Source organism: Oncorhynchus masou, chromosome 7, assembly GCF_036934945.1.
Source record: "Oncorhynchus masou masou isolate Uvic2021 chromosome 7, UVic_Omas_1.1, whole genome shotgun sequence".
NCBI classification, from domain to species: Eukaryota; Metazoa; Chordata; class Actinopteri; order Salmoniformes; family Salmonidae; genus Oncorhynchus; species Oncorhynchus masou.
The window spans coordinates 22121014-22146084 of record NC_088218.1 but is presented as its reverse complement, the minus strand read 5'-3'; the positions used below and the strand labels follow the sequence as shown (position 1 = coordinate 22146084).

The window sequence follows — 25071 nt, the reverse complement described above, 5'->3', positions numbered from 1 at the left end:
CAAACATGCTGGCAGTGTCTGTTCGATGGGAAAAGCACTCAGGCTTGTATGATTCTTGACTGGCCTATTTTAGTGGACCCACATTTTGATGTGTGTCTGGGTCATCCGGTGACACTGAGGGCTGAGAGCAGGCTGGCTGGCTGGTCCGTCTGCTTGTCCCCATGGAGCTTAGGGACGTGTGCACGGTGTTTGCGGCATTGTTTAGGAGAAATGATGTTTGTAAGAACCCCAACGGACCCAAATTCAGCAACATGGGGTAAGTTGAGGCAATCTGATCAGTGTGAGCGTTTTAAAGATCTGTGTGTGTGTGTCGTTCTTTTGCTAAATCCTTGGTTGTGCATGAAGCATTGTTAGAGGTACCTCTGAGAACTAATTTAATTTCACTTGTATCTGTTCTACACCCGGAATAGCGCTTGATAGTTTTTATTGACAGGTGATAAAAATGGCGTCCCATTTGAAGTCTGGACGGCGGTGAACGTTTTCATGGCTTTAATGGCAGGAAGCTGCAAATCTGTGTGTCAATGTTTGGGCCATCTGAAAGCAGCTGAGACATGAGTAATGTGAGACACAGGAAGCAGGGGAGACCACCACACAGGGTGTTCTACCTCTAACAGGCCAGTTTGGTCCATCAATGGTTTGCATGTTCTGATGACTTGTCAAACACACCTCATTCAGCTCATTCAGACATCTGGCTTCCTTTCCCCATTGGATTGTGTGTGTGTGTGTTTGTGTGTGTGTGTGTGTGTGTGTGCGCTTGCCTCATACCTGGGGCTGGAGATTGATTGAAGACTTAATTGTACTTCCTGGCTGTTGCCGACGTGTTTGAAATTCAGCTGTTGCAGTCTGGGGGTCAAACGAGTCAGGCTTTGCTTTCTTTAATCCCTCCCTCCATCCTTCCCTTCCTCCCTCTTCTCCAGCGAGGTCCTCAATAGAAGGTCATGTACAACCACTGAGATTGTAACCACATGAAGTCAAATCTGTTCGGACACAGATTTATGTTTTTTTTGTGTGTGTAGAATCAAAGCTATCTTTCACAGCATTTTTTCCACTTTGATTGTTATCAGCTCTAATGGGTTGGGTTGACATCAAGTAGAGTTGATAGCGTAGAGATTGAAGTGTTTCACACAAAAATAGGAAATTCCCAACATATTTTAAATGGCAGTGTTATTACATTTAATATCATAGACAAATGCAATGGCTGTTGGGTTGTTGGGGAGTTAAAGATCATAGACTCTGGCCTATATTAAGCAGCGCATGTGCCACTTGAGGATGTTTTGAAATTGTCGATGGATTACAGTTAGGATCTTAATCCAAGTTTATTATTAGAGATAAATGAAATAAACACTCAGGATCTTTTAAACCGTTCTCACTCTATTTGATTACATATAAAACATTAAAAAAATATATTAAAAAGCATTATGCACTCAAAACAACCTCATGGATCTCCCTCCCCTGTCCTCGCAAATTATACTACTAAATAGCTTCAGAAAACACTATAATTCCTAATCAGTACACCATCAAAATGTGATTATCAGGGGTAATTGTCCAAGACAGTCCTATTTGTGATGCTCCCCCAGATGAATCGGAGGGAGAAATGTGGTTAGAATTAATGGGAGCTAAACTTGAACCCGCCTTTCAAGAGGACAACAGAGACAATAGAACTAAATGTTATCTTCAGGTCACTGTGTGTGAAGCTAATCTCCCTTAGTCATGTATGGTGCTGAGGGATGAGATGTGTCATATGTAAATTGTAGGCCAGTAGCTGAAAAGATACCCGATAAAGATTTGTTTGGCTTCCTCTCATATGTAGCTTTTGAATGCCAATGCTGCAGCATTACATCATGTCATAGCGTAATGACTTGTCATAGCTTTATGAATTGTCATGGCATTACCATGCCATGGCATTAAATCGAATCAAACTGGATTTGTCACGTGCTTTGTAAACAACAGGTGGATACTAACAGTGGAGTGCTTACCTACGGGCCCTTCCCAACAATGTAGAGAGAAAAAAAGAGAAATACTAGAAAAATAAACGTCCAACACGAGGGGTAAATACACGAGTAACGACAACATGGCTATATTCCCAGGGTACCAGTACTGACTCGATGTGCAGGGGTACGACGTAATTGAGGTAGATATGTACATATACAAGTAGGAGTAAAGTGACAGATAGTAAACAGTAGCAGCAGCGTATGTGATGAGTCAAAAGATACAGTGTGCAGATGTTCCGGGTAGCTATTGATTAACTATTAGAATAAGCTGTTCAGCAGAGCATTTACAACTAGTCCTGGACTTTCCTGATTCATAGAATAGCATTCTGACCGTCACGGTATGGTGTCAGGCACCTTGTAGCTCAGCATGCACTATGAAGTCAGACTTTGTCACCTCTCTGCAGTGGCTTCCATCCATATCCATGGTCCCTTTATCCCCCTCTGCTCTCTCTCTCTCTCTCTCTGCTTATATGGTGCACATACAGGACCCTGTGACCAAACAGTCTGGGGAATCTGACGCATGTTGAAGTCATTCCCTTCAAATCAGCACTGGAAGCCTTGTGTCTACGAGCGTGTTTACTGCAGGGGAAGTTTTCTGCCCATATCTCGTGGCCAGGTTCTAGATTCAGAATGGGCCTGGGCGTGTCCAGCATTGCTTGTTGGGACTTTTGAGGCACACCATGTGCTTTCGTGATCTGCCCTGAATCAGCCCCTATTAAAAATACACAAAGAGACCCTTTCAGGTGCTGGCTAGCCGTAGCCACCAGACCTCCAGCCTAGAGCCCCTAGTCCTCATCCACAACACAGGCCAGCCAGAGGAGAGGAACATCAAAGGCCCCCATCATCCTGTCACTTAGCCATGTAGAGGTCACCGGGGTCAGACCACTAGCTCTCTACACAGTGACGTTCTGTCTGTCTGGTAATGTGGCGGAGAATGTGGAGAATCTGATTTGAATATGTTTTTTTTTTAGGGAAGAAAAGATTTTGAAGGAATGAAATAGTGAAATAAAGTTGTTTTGATGAAGCAGTATTTTATTTTATAACCTTTCATAATACAGTATCAATGTAAATATTGGGTAAGTAATGCCTTTGCTCTCCTATTCATCTAGTGAATCAAAGTAAGGGCGAGGAGTTATTCCTTACGACATGTTCTGACCAGTAAAAACTCATGGTCATACTGTAGACACACCGGTAGGTTTGTGCAGAGGATGACTGAATCCCACTGTATTTCAGCTCAGCCATATTTGCTTCCCAACAAATATTAAGTCAAGCAACTCTGAATGAGTCAGTTACCACATGTTGGTTACTTCCAATACCATACTAATCTGATTTAGTATGTCATTCAGTCATAAAGTCCTTGACCTGGCCTGACTACAATGTCCCAGTCCCACACCCCTTATCCCTGACCACAGTGATTAAGGACAGTGTCCTAAGCAGTGGGCTACAGCAATCTGCCATAGACCTGACTACTCACTCAGCCTCTCAGTCAGTCAGCTAGCTAGGCCTGATTATAGCCGGCTTTTCTCTGGCTTTCAACTCAGCCTGCCAGATTGCGTGGCTACTACCATGGCCCTGCCTACGCTGAAGCCGCGGCTTTGCCGTCGTGCAACAGTTCAACTGTGAAAACCGCGATGGGAAAACAGGCAAAATCTCCCTGAGCTCAGATGTAAGAACAAAACAACAAACAAAACAAACTTGGCTGAGTTGTCTTCCCCAGAGTGTGTTAAAGTCTGAACAATTAACAGTGTCAACTGTCAACTGTTGAAGGGATGATCAGAAGTGTCACCACTTAAAGGTGACTGACACTGACAGGGAATCCAGTGAGACACAAGTAGGTTTCCCTAATGCTGTCAAGATAACTTGATGTTATCTGTCCTTTTGCTGTCTCTTTGCCCATGAAATGTTGAAATGCCGTTCCTAAGATAGTGCTCTTGTGACACACCCATCTGTCCATCCCATGGTTATGTACCTGGCTACAGTAGGTCCCTGGCTAGGTCCCTGGCTGTGTCCCTGGCTTTGTCCGTGTGTGATTTGGAATTCGCTTCGTTTTATCAAAGTCTGGCCTTCTCTCCCTGCTCCACAATGGTATTCCTCTCCTGAAATGTCACTGTGGTTTCATCGCTCCATCTCTTTGTACTCTGATTTGTAGGCCTATTTTCAGCCGCGTCAATGGAGGGAGCCCTATCCTAGACAATCTCCCTAAAGATCCAACTCTCACTGGATGGGTTTAAAAAAAAAAACTGGAATAGGCCAGGGGATAATGTAGAGCAAAAGGTAATACTATTGTAGTGATTCATATGGGAATCAGGGGTGAGGTGTAGAATATTGATGTAGGCTGTGGGGTAAAAGTCTCTGGTTTGCATTGAGAGAAATCATTATTTGGCACAAAAATCGATGCACAACCGTATCACAAGTCCCATAGAGGCACTGAGGCAGAGGCAGGCAGGCAATACTCTGCCTCAGTGGATGCACTTCTGATCCTCCCCAGCACCATATGTACCCATTCAGCACCACATCGTGTGGTGTACCACATACTGTGGTGGGAAGGGACTGGGGTACGATCCAAAACCCACCGTCCCCTCTTGTGTTGCTGGCTCTAAACCAATCTCCCCCCTCTTCTTCCTGTCTCTGTTTGTGTGTGTGCGTGCATGTGCAGGATGGAAGAGACAGTGCGGACGCTGCTGCAGAACCAGGGGGTGCTGGAGCAGACAGCCGTGGACACTGTGGACATCATGAAGGCCTACAAGGTAACACTGCACTGCTCAGCACTCCTCCAAAATGCTCTTTATAAAGCCAAACCGTAGAGGCTTGTGTAGGAGGAATGCTTTGTTTGATAACACAGGCCATGCATTAGATCAGCTTTAATATTGCAGATAGATTGTGGCTTTTATCAATGTAATTGTCTGTATCTTTACCAACCCACAAAAGTTTGGGGTCACCTAGAAATGTCCTTGTTTTTGAAAGAAAAAATCTACGATAATCTACAATAATCGAGAATTTCAATTAGCATTTTTCTACTGCTGGACATGCTTTCCACCTGGCTACCCCTACGCCGGTCAACAACTCTGCACCCCCTACAGCAACTTGCCCAAGCCTCCCAATTTCTCCTTCACCCAAATCCAGATAGCTGATGTTCTGAAAGAGCTGCAAAATCTGGACCCCTACAAATCAACTGGGCTAGACAATCTGTATCAACTCTTTTTAAAATTATCCGCCGCAATTGTTGCAACTCCTATTACTAGCCTGTTCAACCTCTCTTTCGTATCGTCTGAGATCCCTAAAGATGGGAAAGCTGCCGCGGTCATCCCCCTCTTCAAAAGGGGAGACACTCTAGACCCAAACTGTTACAGACCTATATCTATCCTACCCTGCCTTTCTAAAGTCTTCGTAAGCCAAGTTAACAAACAGATCACTGACCATTTCGAATCCCACCGTACCTTCTCCGACTATGCAACCTGGTTTCCGAGCTGGTCATGGGTCCACCTCAGCCACCCTCAAAGTCCTAAACGATATCATAACCGCCATCGATAAAAGACAATACTATGCAGCCGTCTTCATCAACCTGGCCAAGGCTTTCGAATCTATCAACCACTGCATTCTTATCGGCATACTCAACAGCCTTGGTTTCTCAAATGACTGCCTCGCCTGGTTCATAAACTACTTCTCAGATCAGAGTTCAGTGTGTCAAATCGGAGGTCCTGTTGTCCGGACTTCTGGTAGTCTCTATGGGGATGCTACAGGGTTTAATTCTCGGGCCGACTCTTTTCTCTGCATATATCAATGATGTTGCTCTTGCTGCTGGTGATTCTTCTCTGATCCACCTCTACGCAGACGACACCATTCTGTATACTTCTGGCCCTTCTTTGGACACTGTGGTAACAAACTTCCAGACAAGCTTTAATGCCATACAACACTCCTTCCGTGTCCTCCAACTGCTCTTAAATTCTAGTAAAACTAACACCCGCCCGCCCGTCTAGCATCACTACTCTGGACGGTTCTGACTTAGAATATGTGGACAACTACAAATACCTAGGTGTCCGGTTAGACTGTAAACTCTCCTTCCAGACTCACATTAAACATCTCCAATCCAAAATGAAATCTAGAATCGGCTTCATATTTTATAACAAAACATCCTTCACTCATGCTGCCAAACATACCCTTGCAAAATTACAAAATAGCCTCCAACTGCAAACAACAAGCAACCTGGATGTAGTCTATCACAGTGCCATCCGTTTTTGTCACCAAAGCCCTATATACTACTCACCACGGCGACCTGTTTGCTCTCGTTGGCTGGCCCTTGCTTCATATTCGTTGCCAAACCCACTGGCTCCAGGTCATCTATAAGTCTTTGCTAGGTAAAGCCCTGCCTTATCTCAGCTCACTTGTCACCATGGCAGCACCCACCCGTAGCACGTGCTCCAGCAGGTATATTTCACTGGTCATCCCCAAAGCCAACTCCTACTTTGGTCGCCTTTCCTTCCAGTTCTCTGCTGCCAATGACTGGAACGAATTGCAAAAATGATATCTCTCTCACTAACTTTAAGCATCAGCTGTCAGAGAATCTTACCGATCATTGCACACAGCCCATCTGTAAATAGCCTCGCACCCACCTCATACCCATATTGTTAGTTATTTTTTTGTTCCCTTGCACCCCAGTATTTCTACTTGCACATTCATCTTCTGCACATCTACTGTATCACTCCAGTGTTTAATTGCTAAATAGTAATTATGTCACTATGGCCTATTTATTGCCTTACCTCCCTTACTCTTACTACATTTGCGCACACTGTATATAGATTATTCTATTGTGTTATTGACTGTACATTTGTTTATCCCATGTGTAACCCTGTGTTTGTTTGTGTCGCAGTGCTTTGCTTTATCTTGGCCAGGTCGCAGTTGTAAATGACAACTTGTTCTCAACTGGCCTACCTGGTTAAATAAAGGTGACATAAAATTAAAAAAGATACCTCCATTTCCCGTTATGATGCAAATTTTGTATGGCAGTATACATTTCAATTAGCCTAAATCATGCATTAGCCTATTCCTTATGCAGAGCACAATCGTTGACCAGGGCCCATAAAGTTTTTAGCACTAGGCATAACAGGAACAGGGTGCCTTTTGCGGTGTAGAGTCTCTCTCAGAGGTGGACCATATTTCCACCCAGCCAGATACCCTGTGATTATTCAAATGATGGGTATTATACAGAAGAACAGCAGCCCCAGAATGAATCAACCTGAGTGGATTATTAAACATGGAATTAGGATCTGTCAACATGTGCCAGTGGAGGGGATTGACTTCGCTCTTGATGTGTGTCAGTGTGGGGGATCGATTTTGCTCTAACTTATGTGAACGGATGCAGAAAACATACACATGTGGAGAGAGACATATGTTAGGTTGCCGTAATGACTGTACCTACTGTAACCAGCAAGCAATCAGACATATAACAGGCTGTGGTAATAAGAGCAAGCTCTCGATTAATGGTGCCATTACTGGGGGAGAGATATGGGTCATATTCATTATGCACCAAACGGAAGAAAACTGACTCAAACAGAGAGGGGCGACCTGAACTTGTAAAATAAGAAATGCTTAACTTTTTACAACTTTTTTACAACTGAATACAACCCTGGTTTCAAAGTGCCTGCAAAACAAAATAATCAAACAAAGTCAAGATTGGGAACCGATTGGAATAGTCCTTTAAAGTTCAAAGCAAAATGTAATGCTAGTTATTGCCAAGGACAGCATTTCCAATTCATGTTCGGGAGGGACGACTTGATTTGGAATGCATTTGTATATGGCGGCGCTAGCAAGGACTCAACCTCATCTATCAATGTCTCCATCCATGGCTGTCTGCATCCGTGAAGCCTATCATCAGACTTGACAATTAACTGTCAAGGGGGGGAAGAGAAGGATTGAATGAAAATTTAACAGAGGTGAACAGGTGTACATCAGGCGATAACAACAACAGGCTTTGGTGAGATTTTTTTTTTTTTTGGGTGGGGGGGGTCCATTGACTTGCATTGCAAAGCTCATTGGCTGGCTGTAGACATGTGTTGAGGTTTACACGACATCTAACTCCCAGCTCAATTGTAGTTTCATCCCTCTCTGGTCCTTGATCAGATTTGGAATAGGTTGGAGATAAAGAGGGTTTGCGAAATGGATGTTGCAAATGAAAGGGCGGTGACCTCCTCGATCGGACTAAAGCCATGCATGTTGAGTATTTAAAGGTGTCCCAATCTCTCCTATTGAAATGTACCTACATCTAGGATTCATGGCAACTATATCACCCCAGAGGCGGTGTTGTTTTTTTTCAAGCACATTCAATGCATACAGATAAATGCCCAGTTTCGTCCAGTCAGGATGACGCGTTTCATATTATCGGCATATCACTTTGTTTTGGATGCAGGAAATCCATCATAAATCCCCACTGGTAGGGGTTGTGTATGAAATTGTAAGGAAAATGGTGTTTGTTGTAAATACAGTATATTAGATTTAACAACAGGCCAAGCTATGGTTTTCATATGTCTCAATATCACATACAAAACAATGTGGTGTACTGATTTAAGGCCAAAGTAGCATGATATCATTTCTTTGAATGGTAACATCGGAGTGAAAGAAAAACCCTCCTTGACTTCGAGGTTAGTGTGAAAATACTTTGAATAATTGACAGACGACACATGACATATCCTCCTGTACCATTACTCTATATCCTGTGTTGAATGTACAGTACCTAATTAGCTAATCAATGTCAGGATGCTGTCTTGTCTGTGAATCTCCTGGTGAGCCATTATCAGGGACCCCATCATTTTATTGTGTTTGCTTTTAATTTCCGCCTCTCTCTTATTAGTGTCACAGCTGGAGACTGAGGCAGGGTGTGAAGGGGGGAAAAGGGGGGTGCGGGGTCCCCTATCGGCAGACAAGATGGAGAGGTCTCAAGGTCACTGCCACTCTCTTGGAATACAAGTGAAACGCGATTAGGGATTAGGGGATGTTTTGGAGTTTAATTGTTTTTTCTCTCTTCCCCTCTCGCTCTCTGTTCTCTATCTGTTTCTTTTTCTCTCCTTCTCTCTCTCTGTCTCTCTGTCTCTGTCTCTGTCTTTGTCTCTCTGTCTCTGTCTCTCTGTCTCTCTGGCTCTGTCTCTCTCTCTCTCTCTCTCTATCTCTATCTGTTTCTTTTTCTCTCCTTCTCCTTCTCCTCTCTCTGTCTCTGTCTCTCTCTCTCTCTCTCTCTCTCTCTCTCTCTCTCTCTCTCTCTCTCTCTCTCTCTCTCTCTCTCTCTCTCTCTCTCCTCTTGTCTGTCTATCAGGATAAACTCTCGGAGGAGGTGCAGAAGACGCGTGACAGCCTGGAACAGAACAGCAGCGGTGGCGGCCCACAGCCGTCTTCTGGAGACCCTTTGCTGCCAGACATCGGCAGCATCAGCCGAGCGGAAGAGTTTCAGGACCAAACAAAGCTCCTTCTGGAGCGTCTGCACACCCTAGAGGTACAGTTCAAAACCTGGCTCCGCCTCTCTTCGCCTCCCTCGTCCCCTTCTCCCTCCGCGACCAGGCTCTCCTTCTTATGTTTGCAGTCTGGAGCATAATGGTCTTATCAAAGTATTGTGCGCTCTGCTGTTTGAAGAGCAAAGCGCTCCACAGAGGGCTCAGGTTTCGGAACTTGGGGCTTTTACAACTGTCTTTGTTCATTTCCATAGCGCTCCTCCACTGTTCTACTGTGTGTTCTGTTCTCAGCATTAGCAACAGTTGAGTCAGAAATCCATTTTGAGTAATCCTTCTGATTCTGATTGTTTCCGACCATACAGTACACCCACTCGACTGACACACCAGGCTTTCAGATCTCCTCAGCAATTAAAGGGGCTAAGTCTATTAAGACTTAATCAAATTACGCTCTGAGACCCACCTACTCATTTACGAAGGGTCTTTGGCTAATGTTCAAATACTTTGAGCATATGATAGAGCCCCTACCGGAGTGCCCGTTGGGAAGGGTTTGGTTTTGCACTTTTGGGACTACTCCATTGGTCCCATTGCTGCCAGACAAGCCCAATCAAGTGCAGAAAAAGTATTAAAAAAAAACAAATAATACTACTTGAACCCAGGTCTTCTCCTCAGCCGCTATGGACAGCTCAGACATGAGAAAACGCTGCCAGAGATAGACGCCCCAAGAAACCGGCACGTTCTACAGACATTATTAACAGTGACACTAACTCCACGCGGACAGAAATTGCAGTTAAAGCTAATTAGAACAAAATGCAGTGTAATTGCTTGTTGTTTTATGGCTCCTCTATCACTGTATTAGTTGTCTTCCCTGCAGTCAGAGAAAATAACGGCTGGCCTGTCTGGTGATTTTGTCAAAGGAAGCTTCCCACATTACCACAAAAAGCCACATTCTAAATGAGTTTATCGAAATGTATCTGCCATCTACTTCCGTGATGGATGAACCGGCTAAAACAATGCCGAGGCAATACATCACTGGCGTTTTGTTATGTGTAAACGGTGATGACACTAAGTAAGGGCACCCATTTCTATCCCCCCCACACACCAGCCCAGCCCAACTGATATCATTCAGTACCATGGAGGGCATGCTATGCCTTTAGGTTTAGATTGAATCCATTAGATGAAAAAAACATCTCGGAGAAGAAAAAAAATGGGGTGTTCTTTTCACAGATGCTTGAAAGATCAGTTAACGCTGCTACTTTAATTTATATATTTTTTTTTTACGGCCCCCCAAAAAATGCTAATGGAAGTAGTGTCGTTGAGGGATTCAACTCTCAGTCGAAGGACAAAATGAGTTAGGGTTCATCTCGAGTGGACATGGGATAGAATAGAAGTCACCGCTTACAGATGATATACCTGTACCGAACTCATCCATTCCAGCTCAACTCTCAATGCTTCGAGCTTTCCACACAAGTAAGTGTTGTAGTGACTCCATAGTAAGACAGAGCACTCGAGCAAGCAAGTGACTGGGTCTCGGGTAACTGTCTGCAGTTCGAGCAAGTGCGCATGCCCATTTCCCAGCCTTGTGCCCATGTAGCTTGGTTGGCACAGTTGGCAGCCGGGGGCCAGGGAAAGGAGGCCTGGCGTACAGGCGTCACAGATGGACAGCTGGCACTCTGGTTTCAGTGCAGGGCTGGCTCTAACTCCTGTTCAATTACAGGCCGAGTGAGAACTGACTGTGGTGCAGCCAGCTCTAGCCCTGTCCATACAATCCCTCATCCCTTCTCCACCCTCTTCACCCCAATTCAAAACCTACTGTAAGCCTGAAGCAAAAGAAAAACCCTGCTGTCTATAACTCTGTTTTCTAGCTAGTTACTTTCCATTGAAAAATACATCCATGATTCTAGAAAACCACTTCTCTAATCATGGGAACTCTAATCGTGGATGATCATGCATGTATTCTGTTCTATAAAAAGCAACTTATAATGGCATGCATAATTGACATGTTTCAAAATCTATGGCAACAGCAGTTGTGGTTGCTATGCTTTAATTGTAGCAGCTGTAGGAGCAATACATTGAATACATGTTTGTTATGTGATTTAGTTGCTCTTTTCATCCCCATTCAAAATGTTTTTTCTGACATGGGACATTTATTTCGTTTAGCATTTGTTGATAACGCATCACAGCTGAGCACTGCATTTGTTCACAGTACAATTGATTATGCACTGTGGCTGTACAAAATATTGTTTTTCAGCGAAGCTCAAATAATATATTTTTATTGTTAGATCATGTCTGCGATGTCAGATGCTCTCCATGACATTTTACAATAGAAGATGGCAAAAGAGCACCGTAGTGAAAGTATCTCAAATGCTTTTAATGCAAGCAGAAAATGTTCAGCATTCATCGCGGATGCTTTTAGATGTGTGTTCATCAGGTTAGGTTCAGTTTGGTGGAAGTAGACACCGTTTGTCCACACAGTTCCCATATCAACAGTATTGTCAATATAGCGCGCCACTTCACCTTTCTCCGACCCCTTGTTCCATAGAGAGAGATGATTCAACCAGTTACTACCCACACAAGGAATATGATAAAAACATTCAAAAACATGCTTATATGCAACCTTTGGATAATTATTTGCCTTCACTAGGAGTTTTTACTTTACTAATATTAATACAAGTAAAAAAAAAAAATTGTAAAGGGCTTTTCGTGTACATCTCTAAGTTGCTCATTTGTTATAACTCTGTGCCATTTTGATTAAGGCAGAGGAATATGTTAGGTGCAATTATTTAGCCTGGGTTTTAATCAAAGGTTGGCTTTTTGTACTAAAGGGCATGCGCCGAGAGAGGCGAGCTTGCCAGAGCGATGTTGACAGCTTCTAATATGGCCTGCCTGGACCGCCTGCATTTGACAAACTAGAAACAGAGGAGATCAATAGCCCCTCTCCCTTAAAAGGTGAAGCAATATCCCCCCCTCACTTAAAACAAGGACATATTCACATTAGCCCCTTCTAGCCTATTCTACCTAACTTCTTATTTGTACCTTTTAAAGTTCAGGATCATAACTTCAAGCCCCTTGACCTTTCATTGTGAGATACTTCGGCAGGTTTTTATTAGTTGGCCCCGGTCTTATGGTTGACACCTGACCTTTTCGACCTCCGGCAAATCCTCTCTTGTTGTTATCTTGTTCTCTGGCAGTATAGTCTTGCACTACACAACACAGATATGATTTGTTGCATCAATAGTTTTTCATATGAAAACAAAGATTGGAGAGACTACAAATGCCTTTGGCATTATTTTCATTGGCCACATATGCAGTATCATTTCACATCCACACTGAACAAAAATATAAATGCAACATGTAAAGGGTTGGTCCCATGTTTCATGAGCTGAAATAAAAGATCCCAGACATTTTCCATATGCGCAAAAGCTTATTTCTTTAAAATGTTGTGCACAGATTAGTTTACATGCCTGTTATTGAGCATTTCTCTTTTTCCAAGATAATCCATCCACTTGCCAGGTGTGGCATATCAAGATGCTGATTAAACAGCATGATCATTACACAGGTGCACCTTGTGCTTGGGACACTAAAAGGCCACTCTAAAATGTGCAGTTTTGTCACACAACACAATGCCACAGAAGTCTCAAGTTTTGAGGGAGCATGCAATTGGCATGCTGACTACAGGAATGTCCACCAGAGGTGTTGCCAGATAATTGATTGTTAATTTCTCTACCATAAGCCACCTCCAACTTCGTTCGAGAGAATTTGGCAGTATGTCCAACCGGCCTCACAGCTGCAGACCACGTGTATGGCGTTGTGTGGGTGAGCGGTTTGCTGATGTCGAAGTTGTGAACAGAGTGCCCCATGGTGGAGGTGGGGTTATGGTGTGGTCAGGCATAAGCTACGGACAACGAGCACAATTGCATTTTATCTATGTCAATTTGAATGCACAGAGATACTGTGGGATGCTCTGGATGTACGACAGCGTGTTCCAGTTCCCGTCAATATCCAGCAACTTTGCACAGCCATTGAATAGTGGGACAACATTCAACAGGCCACAATCAACAGCCTGTTCAACTATGCGAAGGAGATTTATCGCTCTGCATGAGGCAAATAGTGTCACAATAGATACAGTACTGACTGGTTTTCTGATCCACAGCCATACTTTTTTAAGGTATCTGTGACCAACAGATGCATATCTGTATTCCCAGTCATGTGAAATCCATAGATTGTTGCCTAATGAATGTATTTCAATTGACTGATTTCCTTATATGAACTGTAACTCAGTAAAATCTTTGAAATTGTTGCGTGTTGCGTTTCTATTTTTTTTTAGTGTATGTCAATCAGGGTAGATAATTATATGTTGGTTGTTCTATAACCACCTGTGATTGTTTTTTTTTTTTTTTAATTGACGAGCAGGCACCACCTGGTATTTCTTTATATACTACTTAAATTACTTTTCCTTCATTACTCTTTTGGTAAATTACTCTTTTGGTAAATAAATCTGATGCATACAAACTGTACGAATTGCTTTTAACGACAAGCTCTCGGTGGATTTCAGTCATCACTAAATGTGTTTTATTTCGCCGTACAGGAGGAAAACTCCGCATTGGCCATGGAGAATGAGAGCCAGAGGGAGCAGTATGAGCACTGTCTGGATGAGGTGAGTCGTCCACGCCTCGCTCTATTCACCCAGCCCGCAACCTCCGTGGGGGAAATCGTTTTTTTTCACCACACTAATGATACCCTACATCTCAGAAACAAGTGTGATTTCTTCCCTATTCTGTGACTTATTGTGAGTTGTATTATTTTCTATTTACCTTCAGCGACTTTCTTTAAGATCTTACTGATAGTACTGATCCAACAGGTTACAAGCACTACACTATATCCAGTATCCTTCTCTACCTTTGCCGACTGTTCTTTGAGATTCCTCTCAATACACAATTTTCCTGCTCTCAAATTCTATCAATGTAATTCCAAAGTAATTCCTCTCCAAAGGAAATGTGATTGTGGAGAAAGAGGTACTTGGCGTTCTGACGGCGAACTGTGTTGTGGGAGAAGCTGGGTAAATGGTGGCCTGAGGGAGCCGAATGACAGCAATTAATGAGCTTGTTGGCTCGGACCGCACGCTGAGTCACCCTGAGGGAAGGCTGGAGGCCCGCGGGTGCCAGAAAGGACAGACTGGTCTAATACACTGTGGTGCCAGCTACTGGGGCTCATATGACCTGAGATCTGGGCTCTGGTGCCAGAAGGAGTGGGGGTGGGGAGGGGGGAAACGTAGATTGATGGTGGGGCAGAGAAAGCGAGAGAATGAAAGAAAGAAAAAGAAAGCGAGAGAAAGGGATAGAGAGACACAAGGAGCGTTAACAATACTTTATCTCTGTTAACAGTCCAACCGTGGTATGCAATTGTTTTGCAATGCTCCAAGCATACTGTATGAAACTCCACACCGTGCTGCAGCCTTGGAGGCTAACGCCTGGGGTGGGCCCACACCAAATCCTTTTTCCACTTCCGTGACCTCAAAAAGCTAGGGCTGTGCTGCTCTGTTGTCTGGTCTGGTGTTGTGTTGTCCTCTGAGGTCTCTTCTGACTGGAGCTAGCTCACTAATGAGCATGTTGTGATGCGGAAGTCTCCACAGCTCTAACAACTCTGCTGATGGGCTCAGGACCTTTGGAAACTGAAGAGAACGCAGGGCTTGTTTAGTAATGATGCATTTTTTAAATAAAAATATTGTGGATCATTATCTCTACATAAGCAGAGTGGTGGCTGTTTGGTATGCTATTTGGGCTGGCCACTCACTTTAGTTTTTAAAATTATTTAAAAAAAAATATATATATATATATCATTTTTGTTCCACTTAGTAAACATGTGCAAATGTCATGCTATTGAAAGGCTGGTGAAAGGAGTTATGCCACATTTGGCAATGCATCAGATGCAAGGGACTGTTATGCCACACTTCATGTAGTATGACTTGAACTATGAATGCTCTATAAAGTCTTTATAAGTGATTTTATGTATTTGTCATCTGTTGTCATTTAGATTCTAACTTGAAGATCATTCAATATTCTTTGAATTAGTGCCCTTCAGTTTTACAGGAGCAGCTCTGTATCTCTCCCCACAGGGCTCAATCACTTCATCATATTTACTCCATCTCCCGTTATTCAATAGAGTGAGAGAGGACACCTCTGACAAAAAGCCAATGCGTGCTTACAGTGAATTAACGAGCAATCAATGGGCTGTAATCAGAGTCAGAGTCGATGGGGCTTTGCGGTCTAAACTCGGAAGAGTGGTAGGGGTGTGAGGCGCTCTGCGGGCAAAGCCCAGGCACAATAGTACTTTAGCCCGCCACTTCTTCTCTCCGACTGACCGCCGTGTCGCAAATGACACCCTATTCCCTATATAGTGCGCTACTTTTGTCCAGGGCCTATGGCGTCAAGTAGTGCAGTATATAAGGGATAGGGTGCCAATCAGGACACAACCACCTACTCTCCAAGCCACTACATCAGCCCTGACACTGCTGTCAATGCAGAATCAACAGAAGACAATTAAACATCATGAAGACATGCAGCGTGTCTGGCTCCAATCTGTTCGGCTTCGCAGGGCCGCTACAGGCCTTCTCTGCCACCCTGCGTCAGATTTATGATGATTGGTCCCCTTAGGAATCAACACACTCCTCCAAGGGAAGACGGGCGGGGGGACAATGCTGTAATGTATTGGGACATCGTGTTCACTAAAGCCTGTAATAATTTTGTAAGTGGTCGGAGGAACTTGTGTATAACATGTTGTTGGAGGAAGAGGGGAAGTGAGAAAATGCGGCGTCGGCATGCACAGGGCAGGGGCAGTTTAGAGTTGAGGTCGTGGGTCAACTAGAGACATTTTCTTGCTTTCTCACCCATAACAGCCACCATATTATGGTCAGTCTCTAAACAGCTTGCATAAAACGTTTGGATAATTCTTGTTTCTTTTTTCATTCTGTATTAGGTTGCCAATCAAGTTGTGCAGGCACTGCTCACCCAAAAGGTAGGAGTCTGGTTTCCATAGCAACTGTGTTATAAAAACACCTCAGAATGATGCTAATATTAGATCCAATGATGTTGTTAGACATGTATGTAATACAGTAGCTCAAAACGTAATCTTACCATTCACATTTGTTTTAGACACTTCTCATTATCTCGTGTTAACTAATCAACTTTTATGGTGTCCATATTAGGATAGTCACACATCACTGTAAGTTCACACCTCTGCTTGTAATAACTCTCTCTCTCTGTTGTTATTCCCCATGCAGGATCTGAGGGAGGAGTGTCTGAAGTTGCGGACCAGAGTGTTTGACCTGGAGCAACAAAACAGGACCATGAGTGTCCTCTTCCAGCAGCGAGTCCGACCTGCATCAGACCTGCTCCTGCAGGTAGGGACCTGTCCACTCATCTAGTCCCAGAACTACTATAGAACCTCATTGTTCCAGAACCATTATAGAACCTCATTGTCCCAGAACCAGAACCACTACAGAACCTCATTGTCCCAGAACCAATATAAAACCTCATTGTCCCAGAACCACAATAGAACTTCATTACCCCAGAACCACTATAGCACCTCATTGTCCCAGAACCACGAAAGAACCTCATAGAGCAACTATTGGCCATGACTCAGGTGTGCCTGACTGATGGAGTTCAAATGGCATTTCACTGCTATTAGTTTCAGTATTAGAACTATGTTGGTTCTTGTATTCAATATTGTTGAAGGCAACAGTGTGGGTGTAAGGACATCTGCTCCAGTAGCATATTTGCTCACTTCAAAGTTCTGAAGAGCAGCGATATTAGATCATCCATCTTTTTGTGATGGCGATGTGATCCTGAGTCCGGGGTCTGTGATATCATCATCGCTAAAAAAACAGTGTGCTCATGAACCATCCAGCCTCCACGGAGCTGCAGGGCTCAGACAAGATCATTTGAGAAAGTACCGAGACTCGAGTCATCCATCCTAGGCTCTCTCGGGGGGACGGTAAACCTCTCAACCAAATTACCTCTAGCTCACCAGACCTTGTGGCATGTAACACAGACATAGATGCTAGAGAGAGGGGAGGGTATGTGTGTGCGCCCGTGTGTGTATGTAGTCTGCCGTGGGTAGGAATGCACACTTACTGTAACACAGAAATCATTTACTCCAGTCACTGCAGAGAGAGAGAGAGAGAAATATTGACAACCATGTCTGCTATAAAATGGCCGCATGGATTTTCCTTAATCTGATTTGCAGCTATGGCCGTCCAGCTCTCGTTACCTTACCTCTTCTCAGAGTGGAGGGTGAAGGCTCTCAGTCTGCCACAGGGTAAAAGGGGGAGATGTGGGGTGTGAGAGGGAGCTGAGGGGGATGGAGGTACAGGGGGCCTATAGACGGCACAGACGGATAATGAGACTCTTACTGAGAACATGTGGCTCAGAAAGGATGGATGAGAGGAGCTCAGAGGAGAGCTGAGTGCAGATACTATGCAAGTCAACACATCCAGGTACTATGCAAGTCAACACATCCAGGTACTATGCAAGTCAACACATCCAGGTGCTATGCAAGTCAACACATCCAGGTACTATGCAAGTCAACACATCCAGGTACTATGCAAGTCAACACATCCAGGTACTATGCAAGTCAACACATCCAGGTACTATGCAAGTCAACACATCCAGGTGCTCTGCAAGTCAACACATCCAGGTACTATGCAAGTCAACACATCCAGGTACTATGCAAGTCAACACATCCAGGTACTATGCAAGTCAACACATCCAGGTGCTATGCAAGTCAACACATCCAGGTACTATGCAAGTCAACACATCCAGGTACTATGCAAGTCAACACATCCAGGTACTATGCAAGTCAACACATCCAGGTACTATGCAAATCAAATCAAATCAAATTTTATTTGTCACATACACATGGTTAGCAGATGTTAATGCGAGTGTAGCGAAATGCTTGTGCTTCTAGTTCCGACAATGCAGTAATAACCAACAAGTAATCTAACTAACAATTCCTAAACTACTGTCTTATACACAGTGTAAGGGGATAAAGAATATGTACATAAGGATATATGAATGAGTGATGGTACAGAGCAGCATAGGCAAGATACAGTAGATGGTATCGAGTACAGTATATACATATGAGATGAGTATGTAAACAAAGTGGCATAGTTAAAGTGGCTAGTGATACATGTATTACATAAGGATGCAGTCGATGATATAGAGTACAGTATATACGTATGCATATGAGATGAATAATGTAGCGTAAGTAACATTATATAAGGTAGCATTGTTTAAAGTGGCTAGTGATATATTTACATCATTTCCCATCAATTCCCATTATTAAAGTGGCTGGAGTTGAGTCAGTGTCAGTGTGTTGGCAGCAGCCACTCAATGTTAGTGGTGGCTGTTTAACAGTCGGATGGCCTTGAGATAGAGGCTGTTTTTCAGTCTCTCGGTCCCAGCTTTGATGCACCTGTACTGACCTCGCCTTCTGGATGATAGCGGGGTGAACAGGCAGTGGCTCGGGTGGTTGATGTCCTTGATGATCTTTATGGCCTTCCTGTAACATCGGGTGGTGTAGGTGTCCTGGAGGGCAGGTAGTTTGCCCCCGGTGATGCGTTGTGCAGACCTCACTACCCTCTGGAGAGCCTTACGGTTGAGGGCGGAGCAGTTGCCGTACCAGGCGGTGATACAGCCCACCAGGATGCTCTCGATTGTGCATCTGTAGAGGTTTGTGAGTGCTTTTGGTGACAAGCCGAATTTCTTCAGCCTCCTGAGGTTGAAGAGGCGCTGCTGCGCCTTCTTCACGATGCTGTCTGTGTGAGTGGACCAATTCAGTTTGTCTGTGATGTGTATGCCGAGGAACTTAAAAATTACTACCCTCTCCACTACTGTTCCCTCTGCTGTTTCCTGAAGTCCACAATCATCTCCTTAGTTTTGTTGACGTTGAGTGTGAGGTTATTTTCCTGACACCACACTCCGGGTACTATGCAAGTCAACACATCCAGGTGCTATGCAAGTCAACACATCCAGGTGCTATGCAAGTCAACACATCCAGGTACTATGCAAGTCAACACATCCAGGTACTATGCAAGTCAACACATCCAGGTACTATGCAAGTCAACACATCCAGGTGCTATGCAAGTCAACACATCCAGGTACTATGCAAGTCATCACATCCAGGTACTATGCAAGTCAACACATCCAGGTGCTATGCAAGTCAACACATCCAGGTACTGTGCAAGTCAACACATCCAGGTACAGAAACAAAGAAAGTTATAGTTGAAGAATAACTTTTTTTTTTTTGTTGACAATATCTGTAAAACAACAGCCTCTAGAACACTGGTATTGTTGAATAGTCCACAAACCATTTTAATGGATCTCGTTTAAGCAATGTTTCGATCAATAGACCCTCATCACGATTTGTTCAGGTGTTGACAAAATTCGAAAGGATATAAATGAGAATTGCAAAGAGCGAGCGGACGACAATCCTTTATCTACCTCAAGTTCAGGAGAGAGTATGCCCTCTGTCAGTCGCCCTCTGCAATGCTGACATATGGATAATTGAAAGTCACAGTCCACATTGTCCAGTGAAGGGTGCAATTTTGGCTGGAAGGGAGGCATTTTCGTCATTCCAACAGATTGAGCGAAGCTGTGGATGCGCTATTTTTGTCCCAACTTAACCAGGGCATGAATAAAGTGATATGTGTAATTGTTTATGAACTATTTGTAACTATTTAATCATATTTTGATTTAATAAACTAATATGTATGTTCTGGTTATATCCTACAAGAGTAAATGTTAGCGTATTCAGTCTGTTCAGTAGAGCATTTGTGTTCAATATACAACGTGATCAACAAGACATTGACGAGAGCAATATACCGTAAATCTATTTGCTTGTGTAGCAGGAGCCTCTGTCCCTGCCCCAAATGGTATCCTATTCCCTATATAGTGCTCTGGTCAAAAGAAGTGCACTATGTAGAACATAGGGTACCATTTGGGACAGACCTGGCTTTTCACGAGGGAGTATGCCGGGAATGAGGATTTGTTGCAAGGCATTTTTTCAGCAGTGAGGAAGTGAGATTTATTGTGAAGGAGGCGGATAGATTTGAAAGATTTATGTCCAACTTAATGTCCAACCGATGTCTGCCAGCACATTAAACAACAAGAAAATAATTGACACTTGTCTAAGCGATAGCTAAATCATACATTATAGGAGGATTTTATTTTTGGATTTTCACATGGATTCCTCAAACAGTCATTAATTTTATTGAAAATCTCATGATTCTTTCATGGTTGTGGTTTTGTCGATATGTTTCAGGCTGTAAACCTTGTTTCTATTCCTGGGATTAGTTATTCTATAAAGGTGGCTGTGACAACGATGACTTGTAATACAAGTGCTGAAAGAGCATATGATTGATTGAGTCAATTAAAACATGGCTTTGAAATCAGTTCCCTTGCTACTTATTGTGGATAATTTCTCTTGAAGCAGCCTAATATTTATTCCTCTAAAACGGCTGCAGGTAACCTTCTGTTTTTTTTAATTATTATTATTAATTTTTAATTTAACCTTTATTTAACTAGGCAAGTTAGGGGTTTGCATGAATTACCTTTATACCATAACCTACCATCAAATAGTAATTAGCGACAGTAGAGCTAGACATATTAATATTTCCTATCAGTCAGAGTATTTAATTTCTACTGTTCTGGGAGTCTGTAATTAAATGAGTTATTGGCCTCTGGGGCCATCTTGAATTTCCCTGATAACGAATCACTGCTCTCTATTGAGATTGTGATTTGGAATACTGGGAATATGCTTGACCTGCTGTCACCTCATGTAATTTGGCATTTCACATGCTACAAAGCTCTGTTTGCTGCAGTTCGGCCAGGTGTTTAGTAAGGTGTATAAGTAGCGAACAATAATTCCCTCCTTCCACTTAGGCAGCCTTATCAAAAGTGACAGGGGAGTGGTAATTGAGTTGACAATTATCCGTAAAAGTAGGTCCTGGTTGCCGTGGAAACTTCCCAGGCCCCTCCGGCAGGACGTAGTAGCTACGCAGTACCATTCAGTCATTTTTGCCTTCTGAATTTTGATTGGCTTTTGCACTATGGTTCCCCTCAAAGTGTTGTCTTTGCTGGAGGTTTGTTAACTGGACTGCCTGCACAGTATTCCTATTCTGGTTAATGTCTCAGTGGAGTACGAGAGTCATGTTTTGTCTTAGTTTAGCCAATTCCCTGCTATATACGTTACCTGTATCCTCTGATTAAGGGAAGACCAAGCCGTGAGTGCAGAATCAAACGCAGATTAGGTAATAGGTAGTAACAGAGAAGGCGAGCTCCCTCAGTGCGCCTCCGTCCTTGGCGAGATCACACTTCCACGCGGTCAGGTACAGTGAGGTTAGCCCTAAGAGACACAGAGATGGGGGAGCTGTCCGCCCCCATGTCCCCCCCTCTCCCCACCACTCCCCATCGGAGGCCTTGTGACACTATTGACTGAATCATTGATGACTGTGCTGAGGAAGTGTAATCCTGCACCCCTACGATAACATCAGCCCCCCTTCTCTTATCCTGACACTCAACCACTCCCATCCCCCTGTGTGGACAGCCTATACCCTGGAGAGGAGCGATAGGGCTTCAGAGAGGACTACATTTCTGTTACGGGCTTTATGGTGAGAGAGACGCCATCTGGCATGTTAAGTCCACTGTAAAGGACAACCTGGACTGAGTCAGCTACAGGGGAAGAATTCTCATCTACATATAAACTTTAGGTCATAATGGGAAGTTAAGCGGTATTCAAGGAAATACTTGGTTTAGAACAAGCTGTAGTAGGTATATTTTGCCTCCGTTAATTCACAGTTATGTACATGATATGAATATGATTTTCAAATTTGAACTACAAATAAGCAGATCGTGTTTTAAAACCTTTTCATTTAATTACTGTCACTTACCTTTAATTCTTACATTTTAAGTCTTTGCATAAATGTGTAAGCAATAAACAACATATTTTATGTAACAATTTGATTATACCTAACAAACTAATTGAAAACTATTTATCATCATATGTGCATGAACTGTGCATAAAAAAAGGGAGGGATGAAATCAAATTGATTAGAGGCTCAATATGATGTTTATATACTGTACTACATTCCCATTTCATCCAGTTTAAACAGCTCTATCATTATTTCTATATTTCATAAGTTAACTGACAATGGGGAACAAGAGAGCACATTGGGTCTAATCCTTTTCCACATCCCAATCGATCGTGACCGCTTCTGGACCAAATTGACTTGGGACAATAATAAAATACGGAGCATTCCACCGAGATGACCTCAAGGTTCAGAATTTCCAGAAAATAGTCAAATAGCCTATTAGATCTGAAAGAGAGTATTGATGTCCCTCCAGGTCCCTGATAGCACACAATATGCTGTACAGTACTAGAGAACCAGACTGCACGATGGGTCGAGCAATTTCAACTCATTTGAAATTTCACACACAAACAGTTTTTCTTCTTCTATCCCCATGGGGACGTAAAATGTATTTCCATTCAGAATCCTATTTTCCCTTAACCCTAACCCTAGTTCTAACCCTAAACCCAACCCCTAAGCTTACAATAACCTTTGTCCTCATTGGGACGTGGGTCATGTCCCCACGAGGGAGAGTTTTCCTGATTTTACTATCCTTGTGGGAACTTAATGGGATTTTAGATCCTCACACGGTTAGAAGAACCAACCCACACACACACATGCACATCAAAATACAAACCAATTACTTTTACAAAAATCCATTGGAAATCAATATGATTTAATCCATTAGAATGTTGCCATTATAGCCTATTATCGTTTAGCTGGTCTGCAGGATAGAGTCAGTGTCCCCTTAAACTCAGTCTAAATGGGGCTGAGATTACGGAAAGAGAAACAAGAGGGAGGATTAATTTGGCACGCTGGGGAGATAAAGGGATCGTCATAAATTTGATTTAATCCACATCTCCAGTTTAAATCCATGTTCCCTTAAACTAGTTCCAATTCACTCTAATTTGCACATACTGTATAAATGCATCGACAATTAACAGCACCACTTGGAACTATTTCTATCCATTCTCTGTGTTTCGCAGCGGGTGGCTCTCACACCCAAGCAAGCCATTGCACCTTTTCAAACTTGATCTATACAAATTTTTATTTTATTTATTTATTATTTCACCTTTATTTAAACAGGTAGGCAAGTTGAGAACAAGTTCTCATTTACAATTGAGACCTGGCCAAGATAACGCAAAGCAGCTCGACACATACAACAACACAGAGTTACACATGGAGTAAAACAAACATACAGTCAATAATACAATAGAAAAATAAGTATATATATGATGTGAGCAAATGAGGTGAGATAAGGGAGGTAAAGGCAAAAAAGGCCATGGTGGCGAAGCAAATACAATATAGCAAGTAAAACGTTGGATTGGTTGATTTTCAGTGGGAAGAATGTGCAAAGTAGAGATAGAAATAATGGGGTGCAAAGGAGCAAAATAAATAAATAAATAAATACAGTAGCTGCTCTGACAGCTGGTGCTTAAAGCTAGTGAGGGAGATAAGTGTTTCCAGTTTCAGAGATTTTTGCAGTTCGTTCCAGTCATTGGCATCAGAGAACTGGAAGGAGAGGCGGCCAAAGGAAGAATTGGTTTTGGGGGTGACCAGAGAGATATACCTGCTGGAGCGCGTGCTACAGGTGGGTGCTGCCATGGTGACCAGCGAGCTGAGATAAGGGGGGACTTTACCTAGCAGGGTCTTGTAGATGACCTGGATCCAGTGGGTTTGGCGACAAGTATGAAGCGAGGGCTAGCCAACGAGAGCATACAGGTCGCAGTGGTGGGTAGTATATGGGGATTTGGTGACAAAACAGATGGCACTGTGATAGACTGCATCCAATTTATTGAGTAGGGTATTGGAGGCTATTTTGTAAATGACATCGCCGAAGTTGAGGATTGGTAGGATGGTCAGTTTTACAAGAGTATGTTTGGCAGCATGAGTGAAGGATGCTTTGTTGCAAAATAGGAAGCCAATTCTAGATTTAACTTTGGATTGGAGATGTTTGATGTGAGTCTGGAAGGAGAGTTTACAGTCTAACCAGACACCTAGGTACAGTGCCTTGCGAAAGTATTCGCCCCCTTGAACTTTGCGACCTTTTGCCACATTTCAGGCTTCAAACATAAAGATATAAAACTGTATTTTTTTGTGAAGAATCAACAACAAGTGGGACACAATCATGAAGTGGAACAACATTTATTGGATATTTCAAACTTTTTTAACAAATCAAAAACTGAAAAATTGGGCGTGCAAAATTATTCAGCCCCTTTACTTTCAGTGCAGCAAACTCTCTCCAGAAGTTCAGAGAGGATCTCTGAATGATCCAATGTTGACCTAAATGACTAATGATGATAAATACAATCCACCTGTGTGTAATCACGTCTCCATATAAATGCACCTGCACTGTGATAGTCTCAGAGGTCCGTTAAAAGCGCAGAGAGCATCATGAAGAACAAGGAACACACCAGGCAGGTCCGAGATACTGTTGTGAAGAAGTTTAAAGCCGGATTTGGATACAAAAAGATTTCCCAAGCTTTAAACATCCCAAGGAGCACTGTGCAAGCGATAATATTGA

General features: G+C 43.1%; 1 protein-coding gene across 3 annotated transcripts in view; it reads left to right on the top strand.

Annotated features, from left to right (window-relative positions):
- The window catches only part of LOC135543501 (nck-associated protein 5-like), a 171682-nt gene that overhangs the window by 106173 nt on the left and 40438 nt on the right, over positions 1 to 25071 (top strand). For all 3 annotated transcript variants that reach the window (XM_064970812.1, XM_064970813.1, XM_064970814.1), the window contains 5 exons: positions 4648 to 4738; positions 9295 to 9471; positions 14013 to 14081; positions 16400 to 16438; positions 16704 to 16823. In XM_064970812.1, coding sequence (XP_064826884.1) covers positions 4648 to 4738; positions 9295 to 9471; positions 14013 to 14081; positions 16400 to 16438; positions 16704 to 16823 — 496 coding nt within the window. The remainder of the gene's footprint in view (positions 1 to 4647; positions 4739 to 9294; positions 9472 to 14012; positions 14082 to 16399; positions 16439 to 16703; positions 16824 to 25071) is intronic.